General features: G+C 46.9%; 6 protein-coding genes across 6 annotated transcripts; 3 read left to right on the forward strand and 3 right to left on the reverse strand.

The window, feature by feature from the left end:
- Nucleotides 1-1,158: 1,158 nt before the first annotated feature.
- N7478_008543 (C2H2-type zinc finger protein) lies at nt 1,159-2,011 on the forward strand (the record flags this gene model as incomplete). The annotated part of the gene is made up of 2 exons (XM_056924757.1): nt 1,159-1,410; nt 1,475-2,011. 2 exons carry the CDS (start codon nt 1,159-1,161, stop codon nt 2,009-2,011), a joined length of 789 nt encoding a protein of 262 aa, XP_056777483.1.
- A 223-nt stretch (nt 2,012-2,234) lies between these two features.
- N7478_008544 (ribosylnicotinamide kinase) lies at nt 2,235-3,322 on the forward strand (the record flags this gene model as incomplete). The annotated part of the gene is made up of 2 exons (XM_056924758.1): nt 2,235-2,452; nt 2,530-3,322. 2 exons carry the CDS (start codon nt 2,235-2,237, stop codon nt 3,320-3,322), a joined length of 1,011 nt encoding a protein of 336 aa, XP_056777484.1.
- A 664-nt stretch (nt 3,323-3,986) lies between these two features.
- On the reverse strand, nt 3,987-6,499 carry N7478_008545 (uncharacterized protein; the record flags this gene model as incomplete). Its single annotated transcript, XM_056924759.1, has 2 exons — nt 3,987-6,317; nt 6,404-6,499. The coding sequence occupies 2 exons, from the start codon at nt 6,497-6,499 to the stop codon at nt 3,987-3,989; spliced, it is 2,427 nt and encodes an 808-aa protein (XP_056777485.1).
- A 635-nt stretch (nt 6,500-7,134) lies between these two features.
- On the reverse strand, nt 7,135-7,389 carry N7478_008546 (uncharacterized protein; the record flags this gene model as incomplete). Its single annotated transcript, XM_056924760.1, has 1 exon — nt 7,135-7,389. One exon carries the CDS (start codon nt 7,387-7,389, stop codon nt 7,135-7,137), a length of 255 nt encoding a protein of 84 aa, XP_056777486.1.
- Nucleotides 7,390-7,667: 278 nt separating this feature from the next.
- On the reverse strand, nt 7,668-9,129 carry N7478_008547 (velvet factor family protein; the record flags this gene model as incomplete). The annotated part of the gene is made up of 6 exons (XM_056924761.1): nt 7,668-8,055; nt 8,131-8,239; nt 8,327-8,373; nt 8,443-8,527; nt 8,607-8,713; nt 8,975-9,129. The coding sequence occupies 6 exons, from the start codon at nt 9,127-9,129 to the stop codon at nt 7,668-7,670; spliced, it is 891 nt and encodes a 296-aa protein (XP_056777487.1).
- A 2,574-nt stretch (nt 9,130-11,703) lies between these two features.
- On the forward strand, nt 11,704-12,018 carry N7478_008548 (uncharacterized protein; the record flags this gene model as incomplete). Its single annotated transcript, XM_056924762.1, has 2 exons — nt 11,704-11,711; nt 11,820-12,018. 2 exons carry the CDS (start codon nt 11,704-11,706, stop codon nt 12,016-12,018), a joined length of 207 nt encoding a protein of 68 aa, XP_056777488.1.
- Between the last annotated feature and the right edge of the window lie 486 nt (nt 12,019-12,504).

The raw sequence follows: 12,504 nt of genomic DNA on the forward strand, positions 1-12,504 counted from the left end.
TTGGATGGTGGTTACGGGTGCCAAGTTAGAGCACGGATACCTTACGGGGTATATTTCCCCATTTCCTCAAACAGTCTGCCAACACTAGATAGAGTTCGTCTTACGCATTGCCATGGATTACGGGTATATGAAGACGTTTTATATCTTCTTGGTGTGAAACCGGGGACTCTTGCCCAAGTTACCCACCCGGAACATATAAATGCCTCATGGGGAGAATTTCCTTTCAGTGCTTTATGAAATATATCGGCAACAAAGCCTAGAATTGACCAGATAGCCAACCTTAAGATGAGTGATTAACTGTGGGCCCCACACAGCCCCATTGTGAATCTTCGATGATCGTATAAAGGAAGAAATTAGAAAGGAAAAACTCAATAGTGATCAACAATCACTTTAGCTCACACTAGTAGTTTGGACTTCATATCTTATCAGATTTTTAATAAGGAAATCGTTGAAATTTCAATCTCCTTGGATAAGCGTCGGGCTTCCATCAATTCATTGAACTAGCTTGGAAAATTTAGATCTAAAGCTCGGAAAGGAAATATCGAACAAAGGTGTTTAGTCAAAGAGATCTCAACTCAAGGCAGTAGATCTTCAGGGATATATCATATTTTTAATTTACTAACTGCAAATTACCTCATTAAAATTCATATGCTATGCTAAACCTGGCAAATTGTACTAATGAACCATTGTTCAATATACAAATCGATAAAATGCTCCTAATTGAATGAAACCAAGTCAGACGTTCTTACATCAAGTCCATATCTTCAAGGCCTCGTCACAAACCATAAATTTGAAACAAAGGATTTTTCGTAATCTGCTTTTCTCTTCCAATGACTGTCTTCTCTATCCTACATGATACTCCAGTCAAGCTTCCGACCTTTTCTTCAATTTCCCTACCGTCATTTCAAAATTCATAAACAGCTACCAGGATGTACGGTTGTCCATCTTGCGACTACTATTGCCACAAATGGACTGAATTTGTCATTCATTTATACTACTACAACCACTGGATAAAATGTGAAACCTGCGAGCTCAAATCCTCGACTCTAAGTGCATGCACCGAGCACATGCGAGAGCAAAGCCGCTGGCTTGAAAAACACCAGTGCGAGACATGCGATCGAACCTTTCAAACAAAACGAGCTTGCGGTCAACATATGGATGCCCTGGCTCACTGGGCTTCAGCCTATCAATGTGAAATCTGCTACAGGCAGTTTCGAGCCCAAGGCGCTGCCCGCCAACACATGTCTTCCTTCTCATGGATATTGGAGACATTTTACCCCGTGCGAAACATGCAATCTTCTTTTCTATGATGAGGCATCTCTACATAGACATATGACCGATGAGAACCACTACGAGCGTTATTGTGTACCGTGTGACCGATTTTTCGTGAATCCTACCGGACTACGTACGGTATGTGTCTATCGAAGCTCTATTTCATGCAGGTCAAGTTGTTGGATTCTTTATCTGTTTCTAGCACCTACACTCAAAGAAGCACCGCGGAAAGAACGTCCTTTACCCAATTTGCAACGCTAAATTCGCCACAGCTAGCAGCACAACCTACCATATTGCGAGTGGTTTTTGTCTCAAGGCACCACATATGAATCAAGAGACGCTTTTCCAGGCCATCAGGGCTTCTGATTCACGAGGCTGGGTTATCAATGTCCCGATCAAGATCGAATGTCAAAATGCGCAACTGGATGGAGCTAATAATGCCCGAATCAATCATAATTGGAAATGCCATATCTGCCACGGCGATTTCGAGACAGTCCAATCTCTCGAGGAGCATCTGGATTCCCCGGCTCATCGGCGTGAGTATTATCACTGCCCCAATACTCTATGCGGGAGACGTTTTCCCACGCTGTCTGGTCTATTCTCACACCTGGAGAGTGGGTCGTGTGCGTTCATGCGGGTTGAGAATGTGTTGGACCTGCACCGAGTACTACTGAATGATGTTGCTATGGGAGACCATATGGGCTTGACTTGCTTCAAGGCGCTTAGTTCAAAATATTAACTCCATTAATCCAGTTTTATTTGAAATTCCTCCAAGTGACCCAAGCGTCACATAGATCTCGGCTTCGATCGATTAATATACTGAAGCTTAACCCCCCACACCCGATAAGCATGATAAGCATGATAAGCTATCGATAAGCCCCTCAACCCCTCCATAACCACGACCTCAACTCAACAACATCAGCCTCGATTCCTCCTAAATCACTTTATACAAGGAGACAAAGATGACATCACCACCCCAAAAACAGTCTACTATCATAGTCGGCATATCCGGCCCCTCATCCAGTGGTAAAACCACCCTAGCACGCCTCCTACAAAAAGTCTTCTGCAGAGTGGACCTACAATTAAAACCCGAATCAACATCTCACGAATCTCAAAATGAAAATGAAAAATTAAACACCTTTATCATCCACGAGGATGATTTCTACTACCCAGATGATCAGTCAGTATATCAGCCTCATAGTCCCAAAGCCAATATCAACCCTAATCCATAGCTCGGAAACAAACTAACAATCCCAGAATCCCATACACAACCACCAAATCCGGCAAAATACAAGACTGGGACACAATCGGTGCTATAGACACTTCATTTTTAGCCCAAGCACTCCTCTACGTCCGTGAAAATGGTCGACTTCCACCAAGGCTCCAAAGCAAAGAGGATCAAAATGAGAGCTCCCATTCCGGTGTTGAAGAAAACCTCGTTGCCGAGATGAGAAATCTCGTCCAGAAGAGACTGAGAAGTGACAATGCTGGCGCTATTACCGAAGAGCGAAACCATAAAGCAAAAACAATAGCCTTCATGGAAGGATTCCTTCTATACACAGGCCCAGATCAAAATGAAGATTCGCCCTCGCCCCTAAAACCCGTCCAAGACGCAATTCATCTCCCCCTCTTCTTACCAGCAACATATACCAATGTGAAAACTCGCCGCGAAGCAAGAACTGGATACGTAACCATTGGACCACAGCCAACACAGGAAGATATTCAAGCTCAGACTCAATCGAGTACCGGGTCTGAACAAACACACGAACATAAAGCTCCTATAGATCTTGAAGCAGAAAATGATCAACCTCCACAGAATTTCTGGGTTGATCCACCTGGCTACGTGGATGATATTGTTTGGCCGAGGTATGTAGAGGATCATGCTTGGTTGCTTGTTGCAGAGGAGGGCGAGGAGGACTTGGTCACGAGGGTTGGAGAGGGAGTCGATGTTCGAGAGGATGCGGGTGTTGTTGTTGCACCGGGGGAAGGGAGATGTGGGGATGGGTGTTATTTTGAGGTGGGCTGTTGCGGAGATTTTGAATTTTTATGATTCTTTTTAGTGTAGGTTAATTTAGGAATGGATGGGATTTTTCATCCGTTTTATATTTTATTGTTGCTTATGTAGAGATCATGATAGAGTGGTATCTTTATGTGATGCACGACTCACCATATCCACATAGCCTGTGTAAGTTCTTTCTCTCTCTCTCTCTCTCTCCCCATCCACTGCCCAGCATCTCCCTCTCTCCATCATCCGAGTCTCAGATAAGTCAACCGACTTCATTTTGAATACATTTGATATATCTAACCCACTCGATATTCCGGGTTAATATTTGTCAAGATACGAGCCACTGTCATCAAAGCTGTCAGCGGCGATCCAGAAAAATCACTAAACCTAACGTCTCTGGCTGGAAAGAGAGAAGGTTCATTGAAGGTATGTTCTAGGACCTGCCTCAGATGTAACGTGTGGCTAATTGTGGATTTGAATAAGATGTGATGGCTGAGATGCTTGAAGGAAGAACCTGAAGGGTAAGGGTACTTAGGCGATTATGTTTAGTTCTATTTTTCCCTTTTTCTTTTGAAATAGATCAAGTCATGGAAATATTATTAATTCAATAGAATAGAGAACAGCCACCAGTAATATCATAAGGTAAACTCGATTCAGTCTATGTAGGACTGGTAAAACTATTGTACAGTTATTACTGGGGTAATAGCGTTCAAAGTCCAGCGAGAGGGCCTCTCCAACCCAGGAAGTAATCAACTCGATCGCGGATGGGGATAGAAGTAGGGGTATGAGTAGCGGGAATAGCAGGAACAGGACCCGTATCAGCAGCAAGCAAAGTCACATCAATAGTATCAAGCTCATCAGGGATTATCTCAATAAAGTCAATCAACTCGATGATCTCACTCACAACAGAAAGGGCCGCGACAGACTCTGCGGTGGTTACAACGGGCACGATGTCTGGATAATATTCCAGGTAGAGCCGATGAACCAAGCGGCCAAGCGTAATTACAACGAAAAGCCTCAAGCAATTCACTCCGATTATTTTCCAAGTCCATCCTTTTGCCTTTGCATCAGGTCGAGATTTGGGACGTACCAAAATTTCGACATTAGGAGTAGGTGAGACATTGGTAACCTCATAGCTTCGTCCCTCCTCAGCCTGGAAATAACGAGATTGGAGATCTTCAATGATGCCATCGGTGTCCACAGCACTTCGAATACGAGGAATCCAGATGGAATCATTTTCACGAGGCGCCGGAACATCCCAGGTCACCGCGAACATGCTCAAGTTGGAAGGGGAGCAGATAATTTGGATCTCCGAGATACCAACTCGGCTATCAGTCGCAGTATCCAAATGGATGGCGTAGAATCGGTCTCGGTCTCGGGGATCAGGGAGGTGACACGAGAATTCTCCATCAGGCCCACCATATACATAAATGGTCAGGCCACATTTCTCGGCCCAAAAAACACGCTGAATCAGATCAATGGAGCACACTGCATGATACCTCATGAAGAAATTCTGTTGGCACTTCTTCACAAGAATGTCGCTTCGAATACTCTGCGTGACTTTGAAATCCTTAAGAAAACCGTAGAATCGACCGTCACATGGCCGCACCGGAATAACCACTTTTTCGAATATCGGAAATTGACCCATCATACAGCTCTCGATTATGGTGTGCCGTTTGAAATGGGTAGTGCGAACCTCGATCCCCTGTCCTGGAGGGGTCCAGAAATACAGATAGCCTGTGTCATTGTTTCGTAGTCGGGGCAATCCCGGGATAACAAAGTTCAGCCAACCCCTTAGTGTTCCCTTCTCCATTGGAATTATAAAAGTAATGGATGCTTTGTATGTCGCGGGTTGAACATTTGCGGGACAGAAAATGCCGAAAGTCTCATTCTCGTAGACGAGCTGGGGCAAGGTTGACTGCAAGGCGATATTTTTGTGCAAATGACCTGACCGTATGCCCTGAGGATGCACATCATCAGTGATAGCAGACCAATAGTCATCGCTTGCGCTGTATGAATCCAAAATACGATGGATGTCGCACGGAGTCCCGCATGATACGACGGTGGAAAGATGCCCAGTCGAAGCCTCCGAGCTAACATCATCGCTTGTATCGGCACTTCCAGCCAATGCTCGGTTGTTCTTCGTGGGTGTCACAGGAAGTATCGGCCTAGATAACACAGCCTGCCCCGGCTTTTGCTCACTTGTCTTGGGCTGGTCTTTCGCATCGGTATCCGTGATAACGCCATTGGGTGTAGGGCTCCATAGCACTGTATCCTCCATCTTCAACAAAGGCCCAAACTTAAGCTCATCATCAGCACCATCCTCGCTAGCTTTCAATGTGCTCTTCACCACGGGTATCTTCATCGGGGATATCGGCGAAATTGGAGTTACAGTTTGAAGCGAATGACTCTGGGCGTGGGCAATATTGACAGGTCTCGGGATTAGACTCGGTCGATTCGACTTCGTCGACCCAGAACCACTTGACGATGCCCCAGACTCCAGCACAGATGCACTCACTCCAACCTTATGCTTGTATCCACCATAAGGTCTATCAGAGTCGGTAACAGAGTCTGGCAAAGATGCCGTCTTCGCACTTCTCTTCCTTGAATGACATATATCGGCGAGAGGGGATTTCTCTTCAGAGTCCAGAGGCCGTGTCTGCTTTTTGACATTTAAAGTCCTCTTTCTGGTTTTAATAGGCGTTCTCATAGGCCCAAAGGAACCGGGAACAATAGTTGCGCCATGGAAATCATCCGTCGGACTGTCGGGGACAATGATGCTGTCTTGATCAGAGATCTCGGTGAATGAGTCGGGATGAAATGAAGGACGATGCTTGACTGAGCTGCTGCTCCAGGCCTGGGTTGAGCGCGTGGATGCAGTGTTTGTGGGTGTTACGAGAGTCTCGTCGCTGTCGATGGCATCTTGGGGCTGGGCGAGAGCTTTGCGTGGTTGGGCGAGCTGGAGCGAGGAACTCAAAACTGCATTTTTAGGAATACGAGCGTTCAGTATTGCTTTGTCGAGGTAGGGGACACAGTGGATCTATGATGTTTTGATTTTCACGGTTAGCTTACATCGTTCCCTTGTTATTGTCATTTGGAAATCATCCGCAACTTAGGGTTGGATACCTCCACTTCGATTTTGACTTCGACTGGATCTGAGGGGTCGCCAGACCAGTCCGCGTACACGTCCAGATCGCTGAAAGGACTGTCCGATGACTCCATGGCGGATGTGGGGTGGGGAGTTGTAAGAAAGGAAAAGAGGGAGGAGAAGGAAGAAGTCCAACAACACCTGGAAGTGAATGCCAAACCAGGAAGGTACGAGTGCTAGTTGCATAAGCCATTGATTAAAACGAACAGTTTGGACTGCTAAGAAAAGAGAATTTATGTACATGAAGGAATAAGAATGGAAACTCCGGTCTCTTGCTTTTCTCCCTTTTCGAGACGAAAAAAAAGTCGAAAGATGAAAAACGCAGAGGGAGCGACCAAGTGTAAACAAGAGAACAAAAACAAAGTATACCTCCCCCATTTTCTACCCACCCAGTACGCCTGTAAAATTAAAGCATGACGCACAGAAAAAACATTGAAAAAAAAAGCAGAGAACAAGCCCCCAAAGCCACCCAAAGAGACATAACCATAAACGTGATATCTAACACCCCGGTCTATCCAGACAGACAGGAAAAAAAGGTAATGGAGACAAAATACAGTCAACCAAGAGGACCATCGAGGTCAAACAACCAGGCCAACAAAAAGGAAGATAGGTTAAAGGGGTGTTTTTTTGGTCATAAAACGAAGAGCAGGAAGTCATCCGGCACCTAGAAAGTCGGAGGTCGAGAATATCCGATCTTTTATAATAAGCATCATCGCGGAGTTCCATTACTTGACCCGGAAGGGTCAAAGGCCACCGGGCCAGTCATGGAGCCATATCGATCACCGTCAGGCACCATTTGGGAAGGCAGAATCGGGGTGGCCGATGGAGATGGCGGGTCGAAGTATCCCCTCGAGCTTCCAGTCCCGTTGGGACCATGGGTATAATCGCGAGTACGCTGTAACGGAGGAAGAGTAGTCGCAGGAGAACCGGTCGAGTATCCGGGCCGATGGTATCCTTGAGCCATTATAGCTGCTGCACCAGTTGAATCCGGAGTCTATTTCGCGCGCGAAAAGAAAAGATAGGAAAATCTTTAGCAGGGTCCTCGTAAAATCCCAAATTTCACTGATTTGAAGAGGGGTGTCGTACAGGTGTGCCAGGTTGATTCATCGCCATGAGCTGTCCCACTGCAGCTTGCTGACTTGATCGAGCTTGAGCTGATGGATCGGGCATCTGAGACATAGGATTTGTAGGTGGGAGACCGTAGGACATCTGATAGAAGAAAAAGAAAAAGACAAGCATACGTTAGTTGAAAAAGAGGTTCTGTTGCTGCCAGCCACCAGACCATTTTGCCTCGGGAGTAGAACGCACCCCATAATCCGGCACCACCTGACCTGTCGAGTACGGCATTGTTGGTGTTTGGTATGCACTAGGCTGTCCGTACATAGCTGTCGGTTGGCCGTACGTGTCCATTGGACGAGCCATGCGAGCATCTGTGTCCGGGTATAAACTTGGTTGACGACCGTAGTCAATAGAGGCGCGTTGGCGCTTAACCGGCGCCCCGTAGTACGCATAGTCTTGACTTGTTGCTGGATAGCCTCTATACGCTGTCGCAGGAGGAATTTGCACTGACTGACGCTCTGGAGACCGCGGAGGTAGCGATTGAGGAAATTCGTCCGGTCGAGGACGTTTCCTTTCGGGGGTAAGCCCGTCAGTAACGACACTCGATTCAAGCTCTTGAGTGAGCAGAAAGAGATCTTTCACTTACATCATTGTTCTAGGCTCCTTGCGAATGCGCAACTTAACTCCCTGATCTGCAAAGGACCGAGAAAGAAAGGTGGACTCCATCATGCCAGGGAAACTCTTGGGGGGTGACACTGCAGACACTGCGTTAACCAAACGCCCAGGCTCCAGACTGTAGAAACGTAACAAGCAGAGTCACGAGGACAGTAGCGGTTACTCACCTGTGAAACGCTCTGAAATTATGGTCTTCAGGTAGGTGACTTGCTCTCTGTAGATTCCCAGTCAGTCTCTCACTAAAAGTTCACTCGAGTCAATCCCACGATGTCATGCAACTCACCTTCGCATCTCGAACAATGTGAATTTCAATCGGTACTCGCCCTCGATCTTTACAGACAAGTCACCAAAGACAAAGAACCCGCCATCTGCACACGGTTCTCAATTAGCCTCTGTGTTCTCTCGTTTGCTTCCTAGTCTTCACGCCAGTAGTTGCGAATGGCTTACCACTATTGTCAACGTCTTTCAACCTGTGGAGAGACGAAACCAAAGTACCTGCTAGTGCTGTCGACGGAGCAACCGGCACCGGACGATCTTCTGACGCATCGTACAGACTGCAACACATAAAATAGTAGGGACTTTGCAGGTAATGTCTAGTTGCGGGTGGGGTTAGCACATGAGGTTCCATGTCTCATTCTCTTTCAGGCTCCCTCGCTCCCTTCACTCCGGCTTTGATGGGCTCTTTCTTTCCTTCGGGTTTCCTTCCCCGCAATCGAAGCTAAAGCCACACCCACGCACCGGCACAAAGTGGAGGACAGAGCCCTGGAGACCCAGAAGGTTCCACAAGAATGAGGAGAAACGAGACAATGACTTACTGCGCCAGGTAAGAGCCCTCCTCTCGCACACGAAGCTGAACAATCGGGGGCGGATCGATCGGCTTGCGCTCTTTCTCTTTGCCCCCAGCCACGCGCGCCCGGTCGGGCTGCTGGCGAATGGTCAGGTCAAAGTCAGAACTGGCGTTGGTTAACATTGTCAGTTGGAAAACGGTCCTAGTTTTCGAGTACAGTGACAAAGAAGGAGGTACAAAGAAGGATGAGGAAATTTTTTTTTTGAAAGATTGGATAGCACGATGACGCAGTACAAGGAATTGATGGGGTATAGTGATAGATCACCAGTACTAGCACGAGCACGAGCACCAGCAGAACAAGTGCAGTGCAAATAATAGAAACAAATGATGATAGGGAAAAAGGAAGCTGTAAAAACTGCGGAGTTTAAAGGTCTACGAACCTCTGGGCTTCGCGCGAAAAAGAGGCGTCGGAGAACGTCGATGCACTCATCAAGACGACGGGTGGAACCAGGACCCGATAATTGGTGAACAAGCACACAAGAGGGTTCAGGTAATTAAAATCGGGTAGACGTCAAGAACCACGGGATTTGGAGTGGTTTGGCAGGCTGATTTCCGGGGAACAGAATCGAACAGTAAAGACAGAGCAGGGAGGGGGGGAGAGAAGGAGGAGGGAAGAAGGGAAAAAAAAGAATGGGTCTCTTTTGCTCTTCTAAAGTTGGACGACCAGTAGAACGAGTCACGATGTCGTTAATATTTGGAGGGGAAGAAAGAAGAGAGAAGCCAGACACAGAGAGAGGCCGAGCTGTAGTGGGGGGGGGGGAAAGAGAAGAGTTGGTGGACTAGAACGGTGCGGGATTCACGGTAAGAGCGACGATTCTCCCATGGATCGAATTTAGTAGCTTCAACTTCAGTGTGGCCGGGGACGAAAACGGTTGTGGTGACGTTTTGGGACCGGATCTGGATCGAAGTGTGAAGAAGGAAAAAAAAGAAAAAATATAATCGTAGTGGAGATTTAAAGATGTACAGTTGCAGTGGCTCTTTACAACTTCACAGTCGAGTCTCTCTCTCTCTCTCTTGATTTCTCTCTCTCCGACCGGATCAAGACGCCAATTTCAATTGGGTATTGAAATGAGCCCCAACAGCAAATCAGAGGCCAGAGGTGCCTTCTCAGTCCGCACAGACAAGAAAGAAAGAAAAAAAATTCAGAGAAGTGGGATCCAATCAGATTCAAGAGAAATTGGAGTTTTTTTTACTTTTGGTCTTTTTGGTCTTTTTGGTCTTTTTTTTTCTTCTTTGCCCTCTTTATGTAGAAGTCCAGGACACCAGATTGTAGCTGAAAAGTGGAGCCTCAGGGATTTTTGGTTTCTTTTTTGTCTTTTTTCTGCTCTGCGCCTTGGACTCTTAGCCGTTAACCCGTAAATCAAGGTAACCCGACAAGGTTAAGAGCTGCGGAAAAAGTGGGCGAAGGCGAATTCGGGGTTCAGCTGGGATTCGGCAACCACGGATGGATGACTGGATGACTTGACAATGCGGAAATCAATGATGATATCCGTTGACCGAATAGAAAAAATATATATATGATAAAAAATCGAAAATCAAGTCGAGTAGGGAATAGGAAGGAATAGTAAAGATAGAAGATAAAGTCGACAGTGGCGTGATCTCGTGATCTCTTCTTTCTTGTTTCCCCTCTCTTCTATCTCTTTTCGGCTCCGATGGGATTTGGATTTCGGGTTTCTTTGGTGGAATGGATGGGTGGCTCTCCCGAAAAAACCCACTTGTGGTTCAAAACGTAAACGTAAACGGCTGGATGGCGCCGGCTATGCAGGTGATCAAACGGGGGTTGGCAGGAATTCGGTTAGTAAACGCGGAAGTGGACTCGGTGCCTGGTCCGGCGTCTAAGCATTCCAGTCACGGTGGGTTCCCGGATATGCAAGATCCAAGCCCGCATGGCCCTGGGCTGGTCGAAAACAGGATCGTTGATCTCCGGGGGAGAAAATGGGAAAAAATGGCACAATTGTCACGACCGTGCACGATCCGATGCTCTTTAGTGCCTCTAGTGCACTCTGCTGGTGACTCCACCGCCCCCAACACGTAGTGGACGTATCCCCGGGGTCCTATGATCAACAATTAGCTTTGGGGGAGGAACTTTGTCTTAGAAACAAAAACAAAAAGAGATAAAAGACAAAAGAAGAACGTAACAAATGAAATAAAAGCATGAAGTAAAAGCCAAAGTAAGAACCCCTCATTCCCCCCCTCCCCCCACGAGATCAGGGATCACCTGGGCAGATTGAGGCGCTGCTTGCCTTATGTCATCCCGATTTCCTTTGTTCATCGTAGTTCCATATCATTGCAAGGGGGGTTCCACTCTTTCCAACGTCCCTTCAAAATATAGAAAACAATCCAAATCTTACCTGCGAATGATCTCTCCTGCTAATATCTTATCACACTGATGCTCTCAATATGTCGCTGGTCGGTTCCTTCTGTTCGTTGTTCAGATTGTTGCAGGGTAACACAGCTCCCGCTTTTAGGCCGCTCCGTTCGAAAATAAAGTCGCGCTTCAACGTCGTTGTATACACCTGCACGTCTTCCCAAGGAACCATACAAATTCAAGGCGCCTGAGAGCACACTTATATCATACACACTCGTCAAGCATGCGCGAATCAAGTACAATTGCAATTAAGTGCAAGAGCCCTGATAAACCAAAGACGTTATGCCAACACAATACGCTCCCACGAGGCATACCCGGTCATGGTGATAATGGCAAGGTAAGCAAGAAGCAGAGCAAATATCGAACTGATTGAACTCGAAAAATCAAAAACCACCACGTCGCAAATTGATAAATCAGAACAAACCAAAAAAAAAGGCCCAAACAGAAGAACGAAGGGGAAGGAAAATAAGTCCAAGTTAAAGGGGATTGGGGGAAAGAAAGAAGAAAGAAAGAAAGAGGATACGAACCCCAGCACAATTGGAGTAGTTGGGAAAGTCGATGCGTCACATTACCTCGACATGCAGGATTCGCGACCTGCACTCTACTCTATGGGGACTTCTCCCAGCTGTGATGTGGGGACCTAGTGATGTTGGGCGGGAAGTCGGAGATCCCTAGATAAGCTAAGAACCCTCGGGCCCTCGACAAATCTTGAGAAAGGACAATGTATGGTCCGGGGACTTGCGCGATCGGGCATCATGCATACGTCTAGAGACGAATCATTGTATCACACACCGGTGGAGCCCGGTGGTGTTTGCAGATCGCTGGATTCTTCACCCGGCTTTTCTCGGACTACGGTCTTTGCGCCACACCAGCCCTCTTATTTTTTTTTCTTTTCGAACCTGCTGCGGCTGAGCTCAGGCTGCGGGGAGATAGGATTAGTAGGGCGAGAAAAGAAATCAGAAAACTTCGCGGCTTTGGGAAGTCCATCACCTTCCCAATGATCTTAGCCTGCATTATTGACGCATTGGGGTGCGTGCGCTGCTAAAGAATCCTGCAGTTTGTCTTTCGGTCTCTTCTCTCTCCCACATGCTTCATTCGATCAATTTGATCTGATCGCGAGGGGTAGGGGA

This window comes from Penicillium angulare (genome assembly GCF_028827245.1).
Source record: "Penicillium angulare strain IBT 27051 chromosome Unknown utg000005l_segment0_segment0, whole genome shotgun sequence".
Taxonomy (NCBI): Eukaryota; Fungi; Ascomycota; class Eurotiomycetes; order Eurotiales; family Aspergillaceae; genus Penicillium; species Penicillium angulare.